A 20985-nucleotide genomic window follows, 5' to 3' on the forward strand; every position below is an offset into this window, starting at 1 on the left:
GCCTTTAGGATTGGGAACATCTGACTTTAGGAGCATGCAAGTCCAGCTCAGAGCGCACGCACAGGAACCGTCCCACCAGGAAGCCACCAGCATGCTGATTGCTACCACTGCAAAATAATAAAAAAAAAAAAAAAAAAGTGCTGCTGGTGCAGCTTTGCTCGCTGCTTCCGCCTGTTTTGCCGCAGGAGGTCCCAGAGCACAGTGCTGGGGGCCCTGGGCAGGATGCAGCAGTGCCCATGGGTGTGACACATCCCAGGGTGCTGTATTGCTGCTCACGCTTTAGCGCCTTAAAAAGAAATTCACCCCTTGTTGAGCTGCTGGAAAGGGAACTAGAGAACAACCTGAGAAAAATATTAATAAAAGCCGAGAGGCGATAGGCAGGAAACCCTTTATTGGAAAGGTAAAGGCAGAGTCACAACCAGAGTTGCCCTGAAACTCAAACACAAAGATAAAATCAGAAAATGGTACTTTTTTCCACTTGCAACGGAAGTCCCGAGCTTGGTTCTGCTGGATCCGTTCTGCAGCTGATGGGATCTGTGCATCCCAAGGGTGACAGCGGGCGCTGCCGGGCCATGCGAGGAGCGATGCTTTAGAGGAGGGACAAGGGAGCAGCATGGTCAAACACAGACAGTCTGTTTTTTTTTTCTTAGGGTACAGACAGCTACTGTACAAAACAAACCAGAAATCTGTAATAAATACACAAGAGGCTCAGTACATTGCTACAATCCTTCACTGAAGGGAAACATATATATACACATATATATCCTAATATATAACCTCTTTGATAGATCAGCATAAAGGCTACGTGTTGCTATGGGAAGGCAGGAGCAGACCCCGTGTCCCCAAGCAGGACCCACCAGCCCCCAGTAAAGCCCCAGAAGGCCCAAACTGAGCAGTATTTCTGCAAGGAGCCACCAGCCTGCCTTGGCCATGGGTGGGCGCCTGCAGCTGTGCTGCAGCATTCCTCCTTTGGCATCCCAGGGGCAAAACAAAGGGCACAGCGTGGGGTCTGATGCAGCAGGGAGCTTTCTGCATAGGGGAAGCGCTGCAGAGCAAATGTGAAAAGCTGGAAAGGCCTTTACGGGCTGCAGAGCTCCTATACATGCAGACATTTTCCTTGGCACTGTCTCAGGCTGAAATATCTGCCCCATCCTAAATGGATGCTGCTTACACCGCTGGAGAGGAAACACATGCTTGCCTTTGAGTTAAAACCCTCTCAGCTGCAAAGCGGAAAAGAAAACAACCCAGCGAGGCTACATGACTTTAGCATCCAGCTATTTGTTAGAGCGAGAGGCCTTAAATTCCTGGAGATTAATTAGCAGACAGAGAACATTGCCCGAAGGTAGGTCTGAACTGCAGCCCAAGCAGCCCTGGATCCAGACTGCGCAGCTGGCTTTTGTTTTTGGCTTTTCTCAAAAAGAGCCCAGCCAAAACGTTCAGCCCCTGCACTCCTTGGTTCTGCAGCCCTTGGTGTCACTCACAGAGGGGTTCGTGTCCCTCCTAGGGGATGGATTTTACATCACAGCTTTGGCCAGGGCTCTCCTTCTGGCCCCATCTCAGACCTGCACGGTGGGCACTGCAGTGGGGAAGAGTCCACGTGAATTTTGAAGTGACCTCCCTTGCTCCAAGCACACAGTCTGCATCCCCTCTCCTGAATCTATATCTCATTCCAAAATTCTGCGTCTCCTCCAAAAATCTGCATCCTTCTCCAGAATCTCAATCCCTCTTCAAAATGTGCATCCTTTCCAAAATCTGCATCCCTCTCATCCTTGCAGCTGCCCAGATTCACATCTCCATGCAGTGAATGACAGCAGAGCCTCCTTGCAGACAAGGCAACCTCTCTGCTTGAAAAGCCTCCATCCTGCTGTAACAATGGGGACAAAAGCGATTCCCCCCAAGGCACGGTTTGCAATATGGACCTGCTGTTCGGTCACCTCCATGCTGGCAAAACAATTGCATCATGCTCAGCCCTTCTTGCAAAAGCTCCCTCCCATGTGCAGGGCAGGATCGAGCAGCTCCTGCACCAAGAGCAGCTCCATGAGGCAGCTTCATTTTGCAAATGGGGAAAGTCAAATGTAATAAAAATCCCCTAATATCCACCCAGCATGCGATGTCAGTGACAAAACATTTGCAAATTCCAGCCCTGCTCCCAAGGCTCTGGCTGCTGCCAGCACACATCCAGCGAGAGGCGATTGCTTCAAAAGGGGAGAGGTCAGTGAGTGAGCAGCATCTGCAGCACGGCCAGAGCGTCTGGGCTGGGAGAGGAGCTGCAGCCCTGTGGGACTCCCTGTTGGAGCTTCCAGGCCCAGATGGAGCCAAATGCTAGGGCTGAGCATCCTCGGGTGTCCTGGGCTTGAGGGATTGGGGCTGAGCAGTGGTACCGGTTGGGTCTCATCTCCAAAATGAAAAGCACAGCTGGTAAAGTGAACGTGTGGCAAGCAGAGCCAAGAGGATGGGAGAGGGTATGTGGGCGCAGCCAAATGTTTGCTCTGCAGGGGAACAGGGACAGCAACAGGCATTTCGCAGCCAGAGCGCTGCAGAGCTTTAATTAATCCTTGGGGCAACCCTGCAAGTGGGAACAGGGGTGGGATCATTTTATACTGGGGAAATGGAGGTGAGGAGATACGTGTTCCTGGTGGGGCTGCAGCTCAGGGAGGAACAGCGGCTGTGGGGGATGTTTGGAAGCAGAGCTCTGGCACCTCCTGGGTTATAAATCCAGCAGAAGCCGCCACGACTGCCTATAGCCCAGCCCTCGGCTGATTCCCTTCCAGCCACACGAGCCACTTATCTCCAGCTGAAAAACCACAGCCGATAAAATGCTCAACACACCCACACTGCTGAATGGCAGGGACAGCGACCTCAGCTGCACAACAACGCTTTTGCAAAGAAGCCCCAATTTCACCACGTCCCACACCACCACCACCCACCCCATCTCTCCTGAACCCGCAGCCCCAACCAGCCAAAAAGGAAAGGGCACAAATAAGTGATTCCTCCCTATTTTGCTGCCCTTATTCCCCCTTCTGAGGTAGACGAACCGCCGGGCTACCAGCAGCTCTCGTCCTCAAGCAAGCCTGCGGCACAGTGGCACTCAGTGGCCTGTGTCCCCAGCCCTGTGCCCTGCTGTCCCCACTCAGCACTGCTGCAGCAGGCAGGTGGCAGTGGCTGGCTGTGGCCCTGGGGAGCTGCATTTCTCCGGGGCGATGACGGTGCCGGTGTAGTGGATGCAGGAAGCATTGCGTGTCCGCACGCCCTCGCCACACGTCTGGGAGCACGGCGACCAAGGGCCCATGCGCCAGAGAGGACATGGGATGTCACCACAGGGTTTGATGTCCTCAGGCTTGAGGGCTCGGTCGCAGGTGGCTGAAGGTTGGCCTTCGACATCCCGGCACTCCACTGTCCGTCTCTGCCAGCCAGAGCCACAGGTCTTGGAGCACTCGGACCAGTCGCCCAGCACCCACTGCGAGGTGAGCATCGGGCGGATGACGTTGGCCGACTTCTTCTCTTTGTCCTTCTGCTTGCTGAAGGGGACGTCTTTAGGGATGAAGAAGGTGTACTTGACTTTGGGTGGGAAGACCTCGCTGGCAATGGTCAGCAGTTGGACGGTCAGGGGCTCTGGGAGCTGCCGGAAGCTCTGCAGCCTCTCCAGAGTCGTCATGGAGCCACTGTACTTGAGGATGGTGCCCTTAATGAGGATGTCCTGCTCCATGGCCGAGATGGCAAAGTCACCGTTCAGCAGGTACCTGCCCTCCAGGGTCCTCAGGGCCAGGTAGTTCCCGTCGTGGCGCACCCCGCGGTGGCTGCGCTGCTTGATGTCAATGTTGGTTGCCCCAGCTGGGATGGTGACGATGTCATTGTAGCCATACCTGCATGGGGCGAGGGGACATGGTTATTTTCCTGGCCTTTCCAAGGGGGATCGTGGCTCTGAAGCCATCTCTCAGTACCCAAGAGCACTGCAGAACTGGTAACACTGCAGTTGTGCCAGATGTGCGCTAGGCTGGAAAGATTTACTAAATTAAACACAAAAATGAGCAATGCAATCAAACAAATTAGCACAATTATCAGCCTTGGTAGGAAACTATGTTTCCACTGCTCCCCTTTGTTTGACACGGCTGCAGCATTTGGCACGAAAAGCCAAGGTGCCCCCATGGCTTTGTCAGCGCTGATGGCACAGGGGGACAGGCGAGCTGGGTGCTGCTGGCATCGCGTGCGTTGGCCAGATGTCCCTGCTCACATCCAGTCAGGAGCCAAACAGTTAACAGCACAGCCACCTCCGATCTTGTTGGTGCCAACTGGAAAGCCTTTCCTAGAAAACAGCAAGAACTAGGGCAGCAAAAATACTGCTCACCGCAGGCGGGCATCGCTGCACCAGGCACCCCAGGCTCCTCTCGGAAGGGTTGGCAGCCCCATCCTGATGCCAAGAGCTCCATTTGAGGACACTGTGCTGGAAGAGTTTTTTCTGCAGAGCATGACCCTTGGGAACACTTTGCTTTTCTCTTGGCTCAGGGCTGCGTCCCTGCGTGCCCCCAGTGCTGCAATGCTGCCTGGTGACAGTGACAAAATGCCACCCTGGCACCCCATCCCCCCACATGAATCACGCCGTGGAGCTGGCAGGGGGCTCTCACACATTCCCCAGGTTGACGCTGCGGTCAGGAATTATGGTCAGAGTATTTTGGAACAAAGCCTCAGGGTCAAAGCCTGCTCTCAGTCGCCCTGGCCTCCATAACCCCGATCTTAATGGGATCTCTTCTTGGCTGTAGCTACCACGCTAATCTCTCTTTAGTCAACCACAAACAATTCATAGGAGAATGGAAGCTCCATTCATCTGGCTCCCTGGAAGGAAACCATTTAGGAAATCTAATTTGACTGAGTGAGTCACCTCGCCGCATGGAATTGGATGTGCTGGGCTTTGTTACTATCTGTTCAGCAAAAGCCTCTGCGGGACGCATTAACTCCAGCTCTGTGACAAAGCAGCAAAGATTTTGGGCAGCAGAAAGGGCTGCCCACATCCTGGGACCTTATGGAGCAGAGGATTTTTGATATTCCTAGTAAAGGGGAATGAGAGGGGGATGGTTTCCTGAGCATCACGCTGGTTTGCAGCAGAGAGAAGCAGGAACGAGTTTTGCTGCACGAGAGCAAAATGCACCACGTCAAACACGCAGCTCACCCTTGTGCATCACAACACCTTTCAGAGCTGCATGCTGAGCAGCACCGTGCAGACACAGCAGAGCAGTGGGGACACGTGGGGTCGGTGCAGGGGAGCCCAGCTGTGGAAACGCTGCCTCTGCTCTTTGCTAAGCCCTGACTCGATCTCGTTTCCTTTGCGGCGAGCGTAGGAAGCGCTTACGCAGACATTGGGCTTTGTGAACATCTGCCCAGCACCCCTGGGCTGCCCGCCGGCATGGAGCAAGCAGAGCTCCCCGGCCAGATGTTGCCGGGTCAGGAGCTCTGCAGAGCCAAAGCAGCTTTTCCAATCACAGCCACAAGAGGAACAAATGTCTCTGTGCTCCTTTCCTACAGCCTGATGCTGCTTTTCATAGAATCATAGAATCATAGAATCATAGAATCACTAAGGTTGGAAAAGACCTAAAAGATCACCCAGTCCAACCGTTCACCTATTCCCAATAGCTCCTACTAAACCATGTCCCTCAACGCAACATCCAGTCTTTCCTTGAACACCCCCAGGCTCGGTGATTCCACCACCTCCCTGGGCAGTCCATTCCAGTGCCTGACCACCCTTTCTGAAAAGTAATACTTCCTCATGTCCAGCCTGAATTTCCCCTGGCGTAGCTTGAAACCATTCCCCCTGGTCCTATCCCTAATGACACGAGAGAAGAGGCCGACCCCCAGCTCACTACAACCTCCCTTCAGGAAGTTATAGAGAGCAATAAGGTCTCCCCTGAGCCTCCTCTTCTCCAGGCTGAACATTCCCAGCTCCTTCAGCCTCTCCTCATATGGCCTGTGTTCCAGACCCCTCACCAGCTTCGTTGCCCTTCTTTGAACACGTTCCAGGGCCTCAATATCTTTCTTGCAGTGAGGGGCCCAAAACTGGACACAGTACTCGAGGTGCGGCCTCACGAGTGCTGAATATAGGGGAACAATCACCTCTCTGCTCCTGCTTGCAACACTGTTTCTGATGCAAGCCAGGATGCCATTGGCCTTCTTGGCCACCTGGGCACACTGTCGGCTCATGTTCAGCCGAGCATCAATCAATACCCCCAGGTCCATTTCCTCTACGCAGTCCTCCAGCCACACCGCCCCAAGCCTGTAGCGTCGCCTGGGGTTGTTGTGGCCGAAGTGCAGGACCCGGCATTTGGCCTTGTTGAAACTCATTCCATTGGCTCCAGCCCAGCTCTCCAGCCTGTCCAGATCCCTCTGTAGGGCCTCGCTACCCCCAGGCAGATCCACACCTCCAGCCAATTTAGTGTCATCTGCGAATTTACTGAGGGTGCACTCGATGCCCTCATCAAGGTCATCAATAAAGATATTGAAGAGGACAGGCCCCAGCACCGACCCCTGCGGAACACCACTCACGACCGGATTTTTTTTCCCCCCTGCCCATCTCCAGGGACTGCTCTCCCCTGTGCCTTACTTGGATCTGTTGAGCGAGCCGGATATTTTCCTGCAGGTTGAGCCGTTGCCACCACACACCCCGCACTTGTCCAGTTTCTTGGAGGACCCAACAACGTGATCACAGCCAGCCTTGATGCACTGCCCATGCACACAGATGGACAGGGTCTCCGGACCACACAGCGTCCCATCTATCACCTGGGGAGAGCGAACAAGGAGCGTGGAATTTGCAGGAATTTGCTCTGAAATGGGTATAAAGATGGACATTGGGAACTGACGTCGTGAGATATCTTACTTTGGGCTCAAAGACTTTAAACTCGCTCCTTCCCCTGGCTCGGCAGAAGAGCTTGCAGCGGTCCCGGGGGGAAACCCCTGCGTACTTGGGGACCCACTCCAGCCGGTTCCCCTCCAGATCCGTGAAGTTGTAGCTGTTGTATTTCTCACACTGCTGCTCCCGAAAGCTCTTGCCTAAAAGGAAACGCAAAACAATGAGCCAAAAGCCCTGTGCTGCGAGTAAGGAGCTCTCATCCTCCTCAGCGGAGATGTGGGAGAGATGTGAGAACGGCAGAAGCACACAGAAAGGAAGATGCTGCTTGTACCCAACAGACTGCAGGGCAATCACGGGGTGCAGGAAAAAAGCACGGGGAGCGGGTGAACGTGCCTTTGGGAACAGCAGGGAGCTTACCATCCTGTGGGCACTCGTTGGTGTGGCACGACTGGTAACGGGTGCGCTGGCCCTCGCAGTAGCGGCCGCCGTGCTGTGGCCGGGGATGATCACAGTGGCGGTGGGAGAACTGCACGCCACCACCGCACGTCCGTGAGCACGAACCCCATGGGCTCCATGCACCCCAGCCGCCATCAACCGCCGGCTGCAAGAGGCCATGAGAAGCTGCCAGGGTGGAAAAAGTGCAACCATCCCCCCCCCTCCGCCCCCAGATCCTCTCCCCATGCCGCGGACCGGGGCCCTGATCCAGCAAAGCACTTAAGCGCGTGCTTTGCGTGAAGCTATTGCTGGTGTGCACGGGTTCGTGTGCTGGAAGCCTGCAGTTTGCTGACTGGCTCAGGCATTGCTGCTAATTCCTCCGGTAAAGCAATGCAAATAAATCAGCTTAAGCAGAGTTAATTGCAGAACTGCTTGCTGTGGTTAGGACTAGCCTGGTCCTATGATCCTCTATGAGCTCTCTCCTGGTTTTGGCTGGGAGGGAGTTAATTTTCTTCACAGTGATTGGTATGATGCTGTGTTTTGGATTTAGCAGAAAAACAATGTGGATGTGCTGCACAGAGCCAAGGACCTTTCACTCCTTGTGCTGCCCTGCCAGCGAAGGGGCCGTGGGGAGATGAGGAGCTGGGAGGAACAGAACTGAGACAGCTGACCCAAACCAGCCAAAGGAACGTCCCATACCATGCTGAGCAATAAAACTAGGGGGAGCTGGCTTGGGGGGGGTCACTGGTGCTTGGGGATCGGTCAGCAGGTGGTAAATATATACATATATAAAAGTACACAAATATAGAGAGGTGCAACCCCATCCCTGTCCTGCAGTACCTGGGGCTGCAGCGCATCCTGTGGCAGGCAGGCTCCATCCCAGCACAGCCCACCACCTGTACAGGGGGTGCCATCAGCCCATGGCAGGCTGCCGTTCTTGGTGTGGCACAGTGGCTCCCCACTGCTGGTCCTACACCACAGCTGGGCACAGATGTCCTCCTCCGTGGTGTTGGGGCAGTGCTGGAAGTCTTTGCCAAAGATCTGCTGGCACTGCTGGTCCAGGCTGTATAGCGCTCCTCGGCCAGGCAGCTCCGAGGGCAGAGAAAGGGCTTGGGCTGGGGCGTCAAGCAAGCAGTCACCTGCAAGCAGCAAGAAGGAGCATGGATCAGGATGGAGGTGCACTGGGGTTTGGTCCCATGGGTAACACCAAGAAGAGGACACTGAGATGGGATGAATGCCCCATCCCTGGAGATTTCCAAGGTCAGGTTGGACCAGGCACTGAGCATCTGATCGAGCTGTAGGTATCTGGGAAGTTGGGCCAGGTTCCTTCAAACTCAAACAGTTCTAAGATTATAAGGGGACAGAGCTCAGCTGGTGTTCTGACTGAGCCCTCTTCACCCTCTAGAGTTTGTAATGAGCCTAAGCAATCATGAAAAATGCTTTAAATTCTGCTGAGCTGAGCCTTACCGTGCCCTCCATCCAGGAACTCAGTGAGGTACATGGCACTGCATGGGGACCAGGGCTGGCTCTTGTTCAGGTGGACAAAGAGCGGGGCCATCATATGGTGCTTGCCCAGAGGCCCAAAGAGCCGCTCACAGGTCTTGGAGTCATCGTGGGGCATGCTGAGCACGTGGCCTGCAGAGCAGAGGGCATCTCCAATGAGTTATCAGCCTTTTTCTGTTGCTGCAAATGCTTTTTGCTTCCAGAACAGAAGCAATCATAGAATCATAAAGATTGGAATAGACCACTGAGATCAAAAAAAAGCACAAAAGCTCCACAAAAGCACACATTACCCAGCTCGTGAGCCAGCGTGTAGGCAGCCTGCAGCCCCTCATCCTCGATCACCGAGCAGCTTTTGTTGCGGTCACACATGGTGCCGATATCCGCCACCCCCAGCGTGTCACAGCCTTGATGCCCACAGAAATCCTGTTGGGAGGCAGCACCCGAGAAGGTTGAGCAAACCAAAATTCCACATCCTAAATGCACTAAACTCCCGAATCGGCTCGATTTGTGCCAACTGGAAGCTCCATCCCTTGTGATAGGAGCTCTCCCCTCTCTCTGCGCTATCTCAAAACCTCGTCTCCCCCAGCGTCCGCACCAAGGGACCCCCAGACCTGTCGGGTGAGCAGGATGGCTGTGTCATAGTGCTCAGGGTGCCGGTCGCTTGGTGGGTTGAACTGCTGCTGCCAGCTGCAGAAGTTGCGGAGGGTGAGGCCACCGTTGTCCGACACCTCCGGCCCTGCTGCCTCCTCATCCACCACCAGCACCTTCACCACCACCAGGTTGACGGCATTCTTCAGGCTGGGGTGCTTGTAGATGCGAGCTGCCATGGACATCAGGGTCAGGACGTGGTTCTGCAAGAGGGAGATAGCTGGGGTGAAATCTCTACACAGGGGTGTGGTGTACCTGCCACCTTCTCTTATTTTTGTACAATCGTAGAATCATTTGGGTTGGAAAAAACCTTTAAGGCCATCGAGTGTGACTGTTAGCCTACTTATCTTTACTAGGAAAGGAGAAATCAAACCCATTTATGGAGTCTACCACATCCAAACAGTCATAGATCCACTTAGGCTGATGGACTGGGTGTTGCCATTCCTATACGCAATGCTGTGCACCCTGAGCCTGCAGAAGCCACGGGCACAGCAGCGTCACTTCATTTTCTGCCTTCACACCCAGCACCGCTGCTCTTTAAGGACAGTTCTGGGCCATGCAGAGCAGCCACAAGGCCAAGCCACGCGTTACCCCTCCCCACCACAGCCTGAGCTCCTGACTGGGGCTGTGGGGCTCCCACACCAAGGCTTTGCCCAGCAGCATCCTCCACTCAGCAGCCCAACAGCCGGCGATGACTTCATACATCAAATGCGCCAGCACCGTCCTGGCTGATGTAAACATCTTATCAGAGCATCGAAATTCCTCTTCTGCTTGGCACGCATTCACAGACCCGGAGTCATGAGAAAAAAATGCACGATTACACAACAGCGAGTGTTGTGAAAGAGAAAGTGGCTTCTCTGGTCCCCAGACGGATTGCCCGCCCGTCTCGCTGCAGTACCAGCATCGCTCTGAGAGCTCCCAGATGGGATAGGGAGCACGTCCATGGAACCTTCCCATCAGCAGATGTCTTGCTTCAGCAATTGCAGCTGAAGCCTTCCTTGGGCTGTGATAAAACAGCGGCCCCAGAGAGGCTGGTGGGAGCACAGCAGACTTTATTTAGACTGGCCGCTGCTCCATGACATGGCTCACATCCCAGCCAAAACATGCAACAAGTGTCATGGAGAAGTCACCATGCAGATGAGGTCCCTGTGAGTGCAACCAATTAGAATCACACAGCCAGTAGGGTTGGAAAAGACCCCTGAGATCCTCAACCCACCCCACTGTGCCCACTGCCCACATCCCTCAGTGCCACATCCCTATGTTATGGAACGCCCCAAGGGATGGTGATCCCTCCCTGGGCAGCTGTGCAGTGCAGCACTGCTCTTTCAGAAGATAAATTTTTCCTTAAATCCAACCTGAAGCCATTTGCTGCAGGGGATGAGGGATTTGTTTACCCCATAGGGGAGACCAACCTACAAGTAGCATAAAGCATCCCCAAAATTGCCCCCTGGAGCTTCCATAGCCCCGGACATGACTCTGTAGGGTTATGCCAAGCCAAGGAATTATTCCAGCAGTGGGAATGGGGAGCTCAGAAAACACCCACCTGCCTGCCCTTCATCTACAAAGCTCCAGAAAGAGCTGGAAGGATGGAAAGCGAACCGAACAAACAGCTATTTAGCACAGATTAAAAGGTCAGATTCACTTGTTCCACCATCTGGTGTCTATTTATACCCATCTTCAGAACAAGTGGGAGCCCGCTGGGTTTTGGGTGGCTGCTGCAGTGCTCCGGGGAGAGCAGCAGCACACCTGCATCTCCTTGCTGCAGCCAAGGGCTGGGAGCTGGGGCTGAACATGAGCCCTTTGGCCCCATGATTAGGCTCAGCAACGAAAAAATAAATAAGACAGAGCATAGAGAACTGAAGCGATTGCTCACAACTTGCCAGCGTTGAAGGATTTCACTTTCCAATACAACCTCTTGCAAAACCCCTACTTATGTTCTTCTGCAAAGGAAGTTCTAGGAAGTCTGCAGAGAGCCCCAAACTGGTTTTTGTTGTCCTCTTTTTCTTTAAAAATAGTGTTTCTGCAGGGGAGAAACCGTGCTTAGACACCATTACTGCGGTATGCACATGATGGTCCAACACCCATGCAGGAGGGCAGCAGGGTGCAGCTCCCTCCCAGCTCCCAGCAGGACCAACAACAGGAGAGCTGCTGCGTCCAGCTTGGAGTGGGGCTGTAGGTTTGTTTGTTTGTTCATAAGGTCACCTTCTTGTTTTCCCCTCCCTGGAAGCCAGCAGTTTTGCAAGGGGAAAAGAAACGCTGAGATTTCTGGAGCACAGACAGATGGAAGGAAGAAAACACAGGGCCAGATGAGAGGGCTGCCCAGCTATTGGAAACAATGCACATGGACATCCCAGCCTGCTTTCCTGTCCCAAAACATCTGCTTGCAGCCCCCCAGCTCAGATACCCTGCAAAATCAGGGCCTTTGCCTCCAGGCCACACAGGCAGCAGGTCTGAGCATCGCAGAGGTAGCAGCAGGACCCTGGCTGTGGTCAGCGATCCCACGTGCCAATCTTAGAGAGAAGGGATTGCAACAGCGCTCCTAAAACCTCATAAATCTGCCTGCAAAAACCGCAGAAGTCAGGAGAGGAATCCCGGCTTAATCAGCCCGACCCAGTTCTGCTGCGCTCCCCCACGTGCCGGCCCTTTACAGCAGGGGTTGCAGATTCTTTGCTTGCAAGGAGAGCGGCCGGCAGCCACCCGTCTGCAGGGGGAGGCTCAGGGAACGTCTCATCTGCACCCAAGAGATGAGAGAAATCCCACCGCAGGAATCCGGCCCTGCTGCCAACTGGCTGGGGATGCTGCGGCCACTTCCGTAACCGTGCGCTGCTCTGGGTGTCCCGGAGCATCCCAAGCACTGCAGCATCGCTCTGCAGGTGCACAGCATGGAAACGGCCCCTGCAGCACCTCCTGCCTCTGCTCCCACTTCTCCCCAGCCCCATCTCCTGTGATCTTCAGCTCAGAGCAATGCCCAGATCCCACATCTCAGCCCTGGTTTTGCTGTCGCTCTGTAATTTCTTCCTGGTTTATGTGAGTATCAATTCTGCCTCCATCAAGCTCTTGTTATCTAAATTAGGTTAACAGCTGAGTTATAATGGCTCAATCCATGACACAGATTGATTAAAAATAAATCACTAATAGCATTTCCCTAATAACAGAATGGCATTGATTGTAATTTGCAATGCTTGAATGCATCTCATGGTGACTATCTTCTGCTTGATCTCTTACAGCTCATGCAAGAAACTAACAGGGAATGCAAACAATGCTTGTGACCTTTAGTAAATATGGTTACGGGAAGAGAAGTCACAGCAGAAATATGAAAGGGTGCTTTGGACTCAACATTCCTGCTGCCTGGGCATCTCCTTGTAACATCACCAACACTTGTTGGCTCCCCAGCCCCAGATGCTTTAGGGAGCAGCAAGCAGCTGCTGGGTCTCTGGAGTTGGGAGTTTCTCCCTATGTTTGTGCTGCTGAGAAGATCTTAGGGGAGAAATCCATGCCGTAAGAGCTGCCACATGACTGGCAAGGTTTTCTCCCAAATTCTGAAATGTTAGCATTCTGTTCATCCTGAGTGTTATCTCTGGAACTTTCCTTCCAATTGAGAAGCACTCAGCGATGCTGAGAAGATATTGCTTTCTGGGACAAAGGAGATGGGAAAAAGGGAGCTGGGCAGACTGGAAAATAATTAAGGTAATTAAGGAGGAAGCTGCTGTGCATCTGCCCTGTGGTATCGCCCACACTCTGGGGCACAGCACCAGTGCTCCCGCCCCATGCAGCTCAGCAGCTCTGCACAGTGGGATTTTGCTTTTTCCTCAGCTGGGCATTCTTGCAATTCCCCCCAAAATGCTTTAGCTGTAGCAGAATGCAGACCCCTGTGTGCTGTGCAGCATCCACTGCTCCTCCATCCTCCGCAGTGAGGATTCTGAGCTCTCTGGAGCTCCAGAGCCCAGCCTGGGGTTACGAAAGCAAAAGTTGCAAAGTGCAAAACCTGAACGCTGCTGAGCACCAGCAGAGCAGCTGAGATCAGCTGGAGCACCAGGGCTCCACATTCCTCAGGGTCAGGCACTGTCTGAGCAGGGCTTTAATGAAAGCTCTGCTTTAATAGGAATGGAGAAATGGAGGGAGACCTGGAGAGGAAAAAAAAAACCAACAAAAAAGGGACGAAGCAGCAAAGCCACAGTGCCAAAGTGCAGATGATGGTTTCAGGTGCTCCAGCTACAAGGACTGCTCCCCCAGCCCCATACCCAACCAGTCCAGAGGATGAGCAACTTCAGTGCATGGTCACCAGTGACAAAAACCCACAGATTTCAGCAACATCTGGACCTGAAGACCTAAACAAACCTTCATGCAACCACACAGCAGCACTTGGGGCACAGCACAGCACGGGGCTGCAGACAGCCTGCAGGCAAGAGATGGGGAAACTGAGACACGTGGAGGAGGTGACCTCCCTGAAATCAGGGACCGGAGCTGCTCACCACTGAGAGTCGCTTTGATCAGCCCTAGAACCCCTCGCAGCACCGCAGTCTCGCAGCCTCCGCTCGGCTGCAGCAGGTGGCTCGGGCGCAGGGCTGCGATGCTCACGGAGCTCAGCGCATCACCCGGCAGCGCGGCTCCGACCCGACGGAAGGAATGGCTTTAAGACCCTCTGTCCCTCCGCCGCGGGGACACGGCGTAGAAGGGGCATCGCCGTGCTCCTCGGGATGGATGCTGGGTTTGCAAAGGATGCCCCAAACACAGAACCTCTCCTCTGCGCATTAAGGGGTGGTAGACCCCCACCCGGAGCCGAGTGGGGGCACGGCGAGCTTGAGAGAGGGAACAGGAGAAAAAAAGAGGGAGGGGAAAACGAGGGAACAGATGGGGATGGAGGAACACAGGCAGGAGGTGACAGAGAGGCAGCGGAGACGGAGACAGGAGAGGACAAGAGGGGACAGACGCGGTGGGAACGGGGACGCGGACAAGAAAGGACAGGAACGACAGGAATGGATGGGGGAGAAAATCGCCCCCGGAGAAACGGAGAGGATGGGAAAAGTAGGGAACGGAACGTCAGCGGGGACGGGAGGGACCACCGGCAGCCCTTACCTCCACGTCCTCCCCGTAGAAGCGCACCATGGACGCATCGGCCACCAGCAGCGTCTCCACGTAGCGCGCCTCGGAGACGAAGCGCCGGGCGCGGCGGAGCGGCTGCCCGGGAGCGGCTTCGGGCCGGGGCTGCGATCGAGTCGGGGCCGGCGGGGCGGCGCGGCGCTGGAGGCGGTGCGGGCGGCGCCAGGGCGGGCCGGGAGCGGGCGGCCCGAGAGGCTGCAGCGCGTACGCCGCCCCGTCGAGCAGGAAGGCGGCGCGGAGCCCGGCACCGCAGCGGCTGAGCACGGCGGGAGCGTCGGGACGCCCTTCGACGGTCCCGGCGTAGAAGCAGCCCCGGCGAGGAGCGGCCCGGCCCGGCGGCCGTCGGCCTCCCAAGCGCTGCAGGCGGAGGCGCGGGGCGAGGAAAGAGGCGTCGGGTCGGAGGCGAAGCACGACGGCGCGGCCGAAAGCGGCCAGGCGCAGCGCCAGCTGTCCCGGCGGAGCGGGCAGGCGGGCGGGCAGCAGCGGCTGCGCCTCTCGCGGCGGCGGAGGCAGCGCCCAGGCGTGGCACAGCAGCAGCAGGTGGAGCGGAGCCCGCCCGCCCAGCAGCGCCCGCCGCCCCATCCCGGCCCCGCCGGGCTCCCGGCCCTCGGCCCCGCGCTGCCTCCCCCGCAGCCTCCGCGCCGGCTGCGGAGCCCGCTGTATTTATACTTTCTCCCCCGGCTTTGACATAAGAGGTTTATTTTTGATCTCTCGCTGTTCTCCCCACTCCCCTCCCCTGCCAGCCAGAGGCCGGGGGAGGAGGAGAAGTGAAAGAAAAAAAAAAAAAAAAAAAAAAAAAAAGCAAGGGAAAGAAAAAAAAAAAAAAAAAAAAAAGCACTTTTGGATGGGGTTTGAGGCCAATCAGGCGCCGGGAGCCCCGCCTGCCTCCAAGTGTCAACTTCAGCCTGTTACTCTCCCAGCATTAACCCCTTCAGGACAACCTCCGCCCGCCCGCTCGGAGTCCTGCCCCGGCTTGGGGTCCCGCCGCCGCTTTTCCCCCCACCACGAGAGGCATTGCCCCGGGGTGAGCCCACCCCACCTCCCCGGACGTCCCTGCCGTGCTCCTCGGGACACGGCTCCAAAGCACGAGGCCTTTGCCATCTGCAGAGCATCTCCGTGCAGCCTGCGGGGCAGGAGGTGCCTGGGGAGCGCCGGCCCTGCGGTTCCCACGTCCTTTGCTCTGCCAGGGATGGAGCTGCAGGCCCCGGGGGAGCTCCAGAAGTGACAAACACGGAGGTTTCTGTGCCCCAACAGCTGGGCCCACATGGGCTTTCCTCGGGCTGGGACAAAGCAATGGGCTCGAGTGGCTAAATCGGACTGGTGGAAAATGCTTGGGAGAATAAAGCAGTGCAGCCAGCTCTTGCTGTCCGCTTGGGGGAAACGTGACTTCATTAAAAACCCACATCTCCTCTTTTCAAAACTGGATTTTTTATATCTCCACATCCACGTGCAGTCATTGAGTATGAAGGTCTCACACTGCACACCAGGCAGAACTGTCCCTTGTACAGAGGTGGCAAACGTTGGGAGATGGGCAGACGCACGCTGTCCCTGGCTGGGAACCTGCTTAGCACCAGGAACAACCCACTGTAATGGAGCAAGGGAAATTACTGCTTATGCAGATGACTCCTTTCCTCCTAAACTCTCCTTCCCCATTATTTCATGAGATTCCTGGCCTCCCCGTGCAGCACTGGGACGTCCCTGCTGCAGTCTGGGGGTGGCACGTCCTATTGTGCTCCATGTCCTCATTTGTGTTTGTGTTTCCTTTCTTTTGTTTTTTGGGTTTTTTTTTTGTTTTTTTTGTCCTCAGCTTAATCCTAAAAAGATCCAAATGGGTGAAGCAGCATCACAGCTTCCTGGGAATTCTGCTTTCCTGTGGCTGGGAAATTGCTCCTGGCCACTGCAGGCAGCGCTCCCTCTACACGAGGATGTATTTACATCTGTTCTGCTATTATTATCTCCACTTAAAAGCCACAGCCCTACCTATATAGTAAACAGAGGCTCCGAATAGCAGCACTCCCTGGGGCCAAGGCTCTGATTGCTTCTTGTCTTTTTAAAGTGTGGTTTTCTGCGGCTGGAGGAGGAGAAGGGAGGAAAGAAATACAACCTACGGTGTGCTTCAGTCTGGGACATCTCTGAGAGGCCTCATATCAAACGTGCTTCCCCAACACCCGGCCTTGGCTGCTCTCTCCCAGCCGCCCGGCTGCAGCTGGAGAGGCTTTGTCATAGTTCAGATTTGCATTTGAAAATCAGCAGAAAAGCACAAATCAGGACCAGCAGCCAAAAGCGAGCCGTGCCTCTGTCTCCTCCAGCCCCAAAGCTGCTTTAGGAGCCTGCTGACAGCCGGGCTGTGCTGCAGGAAGGCAGAGGGGTGCCCCTGCGCTGAACTAGGCCAGGTAAGGCTGCAGGCGATGCAGGGCACGTCTCTCCAACAGGATGCAATTTATTCCCTGCTTTCCGCTCTCGTTGCCGCATCTTTGATCTCGGAGGACGTGGCTGCTTCTTTGCTCTGAGGCACCGCTGGTTTTCATTAGCAGCCCTCAGCACACGGTAGCTGGAATTCCCTGCGGCCGATACGAGCCTCATTGGGCTCGTTATGAGCTCGAAGGCAGCGACCCACACCTGGCTGTGACTCCTGCAGGCAGAACGGGGCACCCCAACACTTTCTGGGGTTTCACACCTCAGACCCTCGCAGCGTGGCCTGCTGGTGTCCTTCACCCCATAGACAAACGCTGGCTGTGGCTTTCATTTCTATAGGGCTGTCTGAGCATGTGAAAGCCATTAGTGTAGTCACTGTGATTTAAAGACCCTTTTGATCACGCATCTTGCGAACGTCTTCCCTTCTGCACAGCCATGCAGTGACTGTGCCCTTCTGTGTCTCCCTGGGCTCGTGCTGCCCAGCGCTCATCTCCAGGGGGTTTTTGGCCACGGGGATGAGGCCCATCGTACAACCGGGTTGTACCCTTTGGGGAATCTCTGCGGTGCTCTGCTGTGCCAGGCTGCTGGGTCTGTTCATCCCCTTTGCTTTGCCTTCAGCCCTCATCCCAGCATGGGGCAGAGGATGGGGAGAAAGCAGTGCGAGGATCTCAGCCCTCCGCTGCAGAGCATCGCCGCTGGGTGTCAGTGCCGCCCCGCAGCCCGGAGAGCTCGCAGGGCAGAGGGACGCACGCCCACAACCAATTCTATTCGTTTTGCTCTTAAAACAAGCAGGTTGGAAGAAATCTCGCTCGGAACATTCGCCTGAGCTTTAAATCGGGCTCGTATCCTTCCAGTCCATCCCCAGGGAAATGCCTTCGCTGCAGAGATTGGGAGCTGCGCTTGGGGATCTGGCTGCTGAGCTGGGTTTGCTGGAGAGCTGGTGTGAGAAGCGACTGAATGAAGGAGAGGAATAGATCTCAACATAAATGCATTCAGCACAGCCACGAGAGGGCTCCCGTGGCTCGCAAGTGCTGCTTCAGCATTGGCTCGCAAGTGCTGCTTCTTCAGCATCGAGTGCCTCAAACCCCTCATTCCACACACGAAGCTGTTTTACCCATCCCTCGGTGCAGCGCTGTAGTTCCCACAGGGCCCCTTAGAAGTGAGATAATTTGGTGATTCTATGGCTCTAAAAGCCGACTGCAGTGCTGGGACAGAGGGCTGCAGGGTTGCATCGGCCCCACGAAAGGCAGGTGCTGCGCTCACAGCAAAGCTGGGTGCCGAGAGCAAAAGCACGCGGGGATTTCACCCCAAAGGACGCAAACTCGGCTTCCTCAACCTGCCGGCACCCACGTCTTTATTGTCTATTTTGAACTGAATTTGGATTTTCAACGCAAGGCATCGCATCGCATCACTCGTAACACCAGCAGAGGGCTGCCTTGCCGCGGGCTCGGAGCTGCGCTTTGCCCCGATGGAGGCACTCCAGCCTCAGCACTGAAGTAATCCGGAGCCGTACCGAAAATCACTCCTCTAGGAAAAATAAACAAAAAAAACAAAAACAAAACAAAACCCAAGCTCCAAACCAGGCACCAATCCCCTCTCGTCCCTGTTTCCCCGCTGATGTTAATGGGCTGATGGGAACGCAGAACTGGGGCAGTGGTTTGGATTTACACACATCTCTGCTCTTCTGCAGACCTGGTGTGTGCAGGCATGTTTGGTGGATGGATTTGTGCTGTGAGCATCACGTGAAGTTAATTAATTAAGCCATCAAGGATGGAGCCTTCTTGGGAAGATGTGTATCATATAAGGGCTGTGTAGTCCCGGCTCATAAACATTTGTGCGGGGCTGTCGGTGTGTGAATGATAACAGATGTGACATTGGCTTGGGGGAATACGTGGGGCCATCTTCTATCTCCCCTAAATTTCCACTTCTGCTGCTTCAGAGCATCCTTGAAAAAACCTGTTGGACTCAATGATCCCCACGTGTGCTTCCAACTCTGGGTTTCTATTCCATGATCCCATGAAAGCTGCTTTTCCCATGGCCATGTTCCTTTAAATGGGAGCAAGCCTTGAATACCAGGGGATGGGAAGAGGGGGATTTTGGATACTTTCTAGATATATGAACCAGCAACACCTCAGGACCTGCAACACCAGCTGGAAATCAGGTAAAAACTTGTTAGGATGTTTTTCTATGCCTCTCAGCATTCCCTTACCAGGTGCCATGTGGGCCACGTGGTCACCTCCACGTGCTCGGGTTCCTTGCTGCTCTCTCCCTCGATGACCCTATCCAGACACACTCAGCTTTTCTCCAGGCCTTTCTTTCCTGGAAAGCCTCTTAACAACACGCTTTGAGTCATCTTCAGCCCCTGGAGAGGATCCTCCTTCCTGCCCATGTGGTGGGGAGCAGGGAGAGCACAGCCTGAACTTTTGGGATGGAGCCCGGGCTGCAGGGCCGCAACGCCAGCTCTCCCCTGGCTGCAACCCTTCTTTTCTATCTTTGCTGTGCAGCTCTTGGCCCATCTATCTTTATTTATTTTGTGAGCAGGAATGTCCAGGGGAGGTGCGAGGTTTTTCGCTCACCTTTTATTTTGGACTTCTCACCCCTGGAATTGCATTGATGGATGAGGAAATAATAAGAGAAAATGAGTTGTTGCTTCCCACAGTCACTTGAGAGGAAAGGAGGAGGTGGGAGAAGAAATCCTCAGATGCCAACCGCTCACATCAGCATTTCCTGGTCAGGGTGGGCTATGGGTGAGGCCTGGGTGAGAAGGGATTCACCTTAATGTGGGCTCTGGGCGAAAATCAAAGTAGGATCAGAATTTGAGGCATTTATATCTTGGTATCTGTGAGGTCAAAAGGCATCTCTCACCTCTCTTCATTCTTCTTTAGGTCATCTCTATCCCTTCCATTTCCATTCAGCTCGGGCAGCAGCCAGGTGCAGCCCTGCAGAACCTCACCAGGCCATGGCAGCCGTCCCACTGCTGGGGTGTCCCACACTGCCCTGCTCCTCCACACAGCAGCAAGCATCTTGCTGCCCCCACCAGCCCTGGCCCTCTCTGCTTTCTCTCATCTGCCCCTTTGCACTGGCAGGAGACACAACAGAGATGTTTCCCCTGTGAGTTCCCCTTCGTGCCTCAGAGCAGACAATGCAACCAGGGGGTTTGTCCACATCTTGTCCTTGAGATAGGGGAAAAATGAAAAATAATGCCTTGCTTCTTGTCTGCAGTGCTCTGTGGGATGCCAGCAGCCCCAGGCTGCCTGCAGAAGAGGTGCCCTAAGGGCTGCCTGTAGGCAGTTTGTGCTCCGTGGAATCCACAGCTTTCCCATGAACCACAGGCAGGAAAAGGAAGGCAGCAGAACCTGGCAAACAAAGCTCTGCGGGTAGTGATGCCCCAGGAAAGAGTGAGGGCAGGGCAGAGGGCTGAGCTGCATCACCTCCCTCTGACCCCAAAGACACTGTACACAGCAACAGCCCAAAGCCATTCTCAGGGGATGGAGTGGGTCCCAGCTCAGCCAGATCCAAGCCACTCACATTTTCTGCCTGCTTTCCCCATCAGGATGCAGTCAGATGTTCTGCAGGCTGGAGATAAAGTCCTGCCAGTTCTCTTTGACTCATCCTCTGCTGCTGGAGAAAAACTACCAGACGCAATGATGAGTAACCCTGGGCTGTGGCACCTGGAGCCAGGGTGCTCTCGTGGGGATCCTTTTGCTCTTTTTTCCATCTGCTCCTCACTGCCAGCCCTGTGGGCCGAGACCCCCTGAGCTCCTGCCCTGTGACAGCCCTGTGCTGTGCCTTCTGCCCTTCTCCCTGGTCTCCAGGGGTAAACTCACCCCTTTGAAAGGTGCGGTGTTGCAGGATGTCCATGCCCATGTCAGCACTTTTCCCCTTCATCCCTACTCACTGTTCTGCCAGTGTTATCTACCAGCATCCTGGGGCATGTTGCATTTTGTCCAGCAGACAAACTCCCTGATTCACTGAGTGCAATCTGGGACCCCACTTCAGCTGCAGGGATAAGGGACAACTGAGCACAGCCTGGTGAGAAAGCATTGCAC

The 20985-nt window shown here is 54.9% G+C and overlaps 1 protein-coding gene across 1 annotated transcript; it reads right to left on the bottom strand.

Moving 5' to 3' along the window:
* Window positions 1-385: 385 nt before the first annotated feature.
* ADAMTS8 (ADAM metallopeptidase with thrombospondin type 1 motif 8) lies at window positions 386-15103 on the bottom strand. The gene is made up of 9 exons (XM_048968216.1): window positions 14498-15103; window positions 9385-9624; window positions 9064-9196; window positions 8738-8905; window positions 8111-8409; window positions 7253-7436; window positions 6863-7035; window positions 6590-6765; window positions 386-3863 (listed from the first exon to the last, which is right to left on the bottom strand). The coding sequence occupies exons 1-9, from the start codon at window positions 15101-15103 to the stop codon at window positions 3131-3133; spliced, it is 2712 nt and encodes a 903-aa protein (XP_048824173.1). The 3' UTR covers window positions 386-3130.
* Between the last annotated feature and the right edge of the window lie 5882 nt (window positions 15104-20985).

This window comes from Lagopus muta, chromosome 22 (assembly GCF_023343835.1).
Source record: "Lagopus muta isolate bLagMut1 chromosome 22, bLagMut1 primary, whole genome shotgun sequence".
Taxonomy (NCBI): domain Eukaryota; kingdom Metazoa; phylum Chordata; class Aves; order Galliformes; family Phasianidae; genus Lagopus; species Lagopus muta.

What these genes read in the sequence shown, in the direction of transcription:
- ADAMTS8 (XM_048968216.1), bottom strand. Translation starts at nt 15,103, where the DNA reads ATGGGGCGGCGGGCGCTGCTGGGCGGGCGGGCTCCGCTCCACCTGCTG. An exon ending in TCTACGGGGAGGACGTGGAG is followed by an intron (nt 9,625 to 14,497) that starts GTAAGGGCTGCC and finishes TCCCTCTTGCAG; the next exon opens with AACCACGTCCTGACCCTGAT. An exon ending in CACGCTGGCTCACGAGCTGG is followed by an intron (nt 8,906 to 9,063) that starts GTAATGTGTGCT and finishes TCTGCTCTGCAG; the next exon opens with GCCACGTGCTCAGCATGCCC.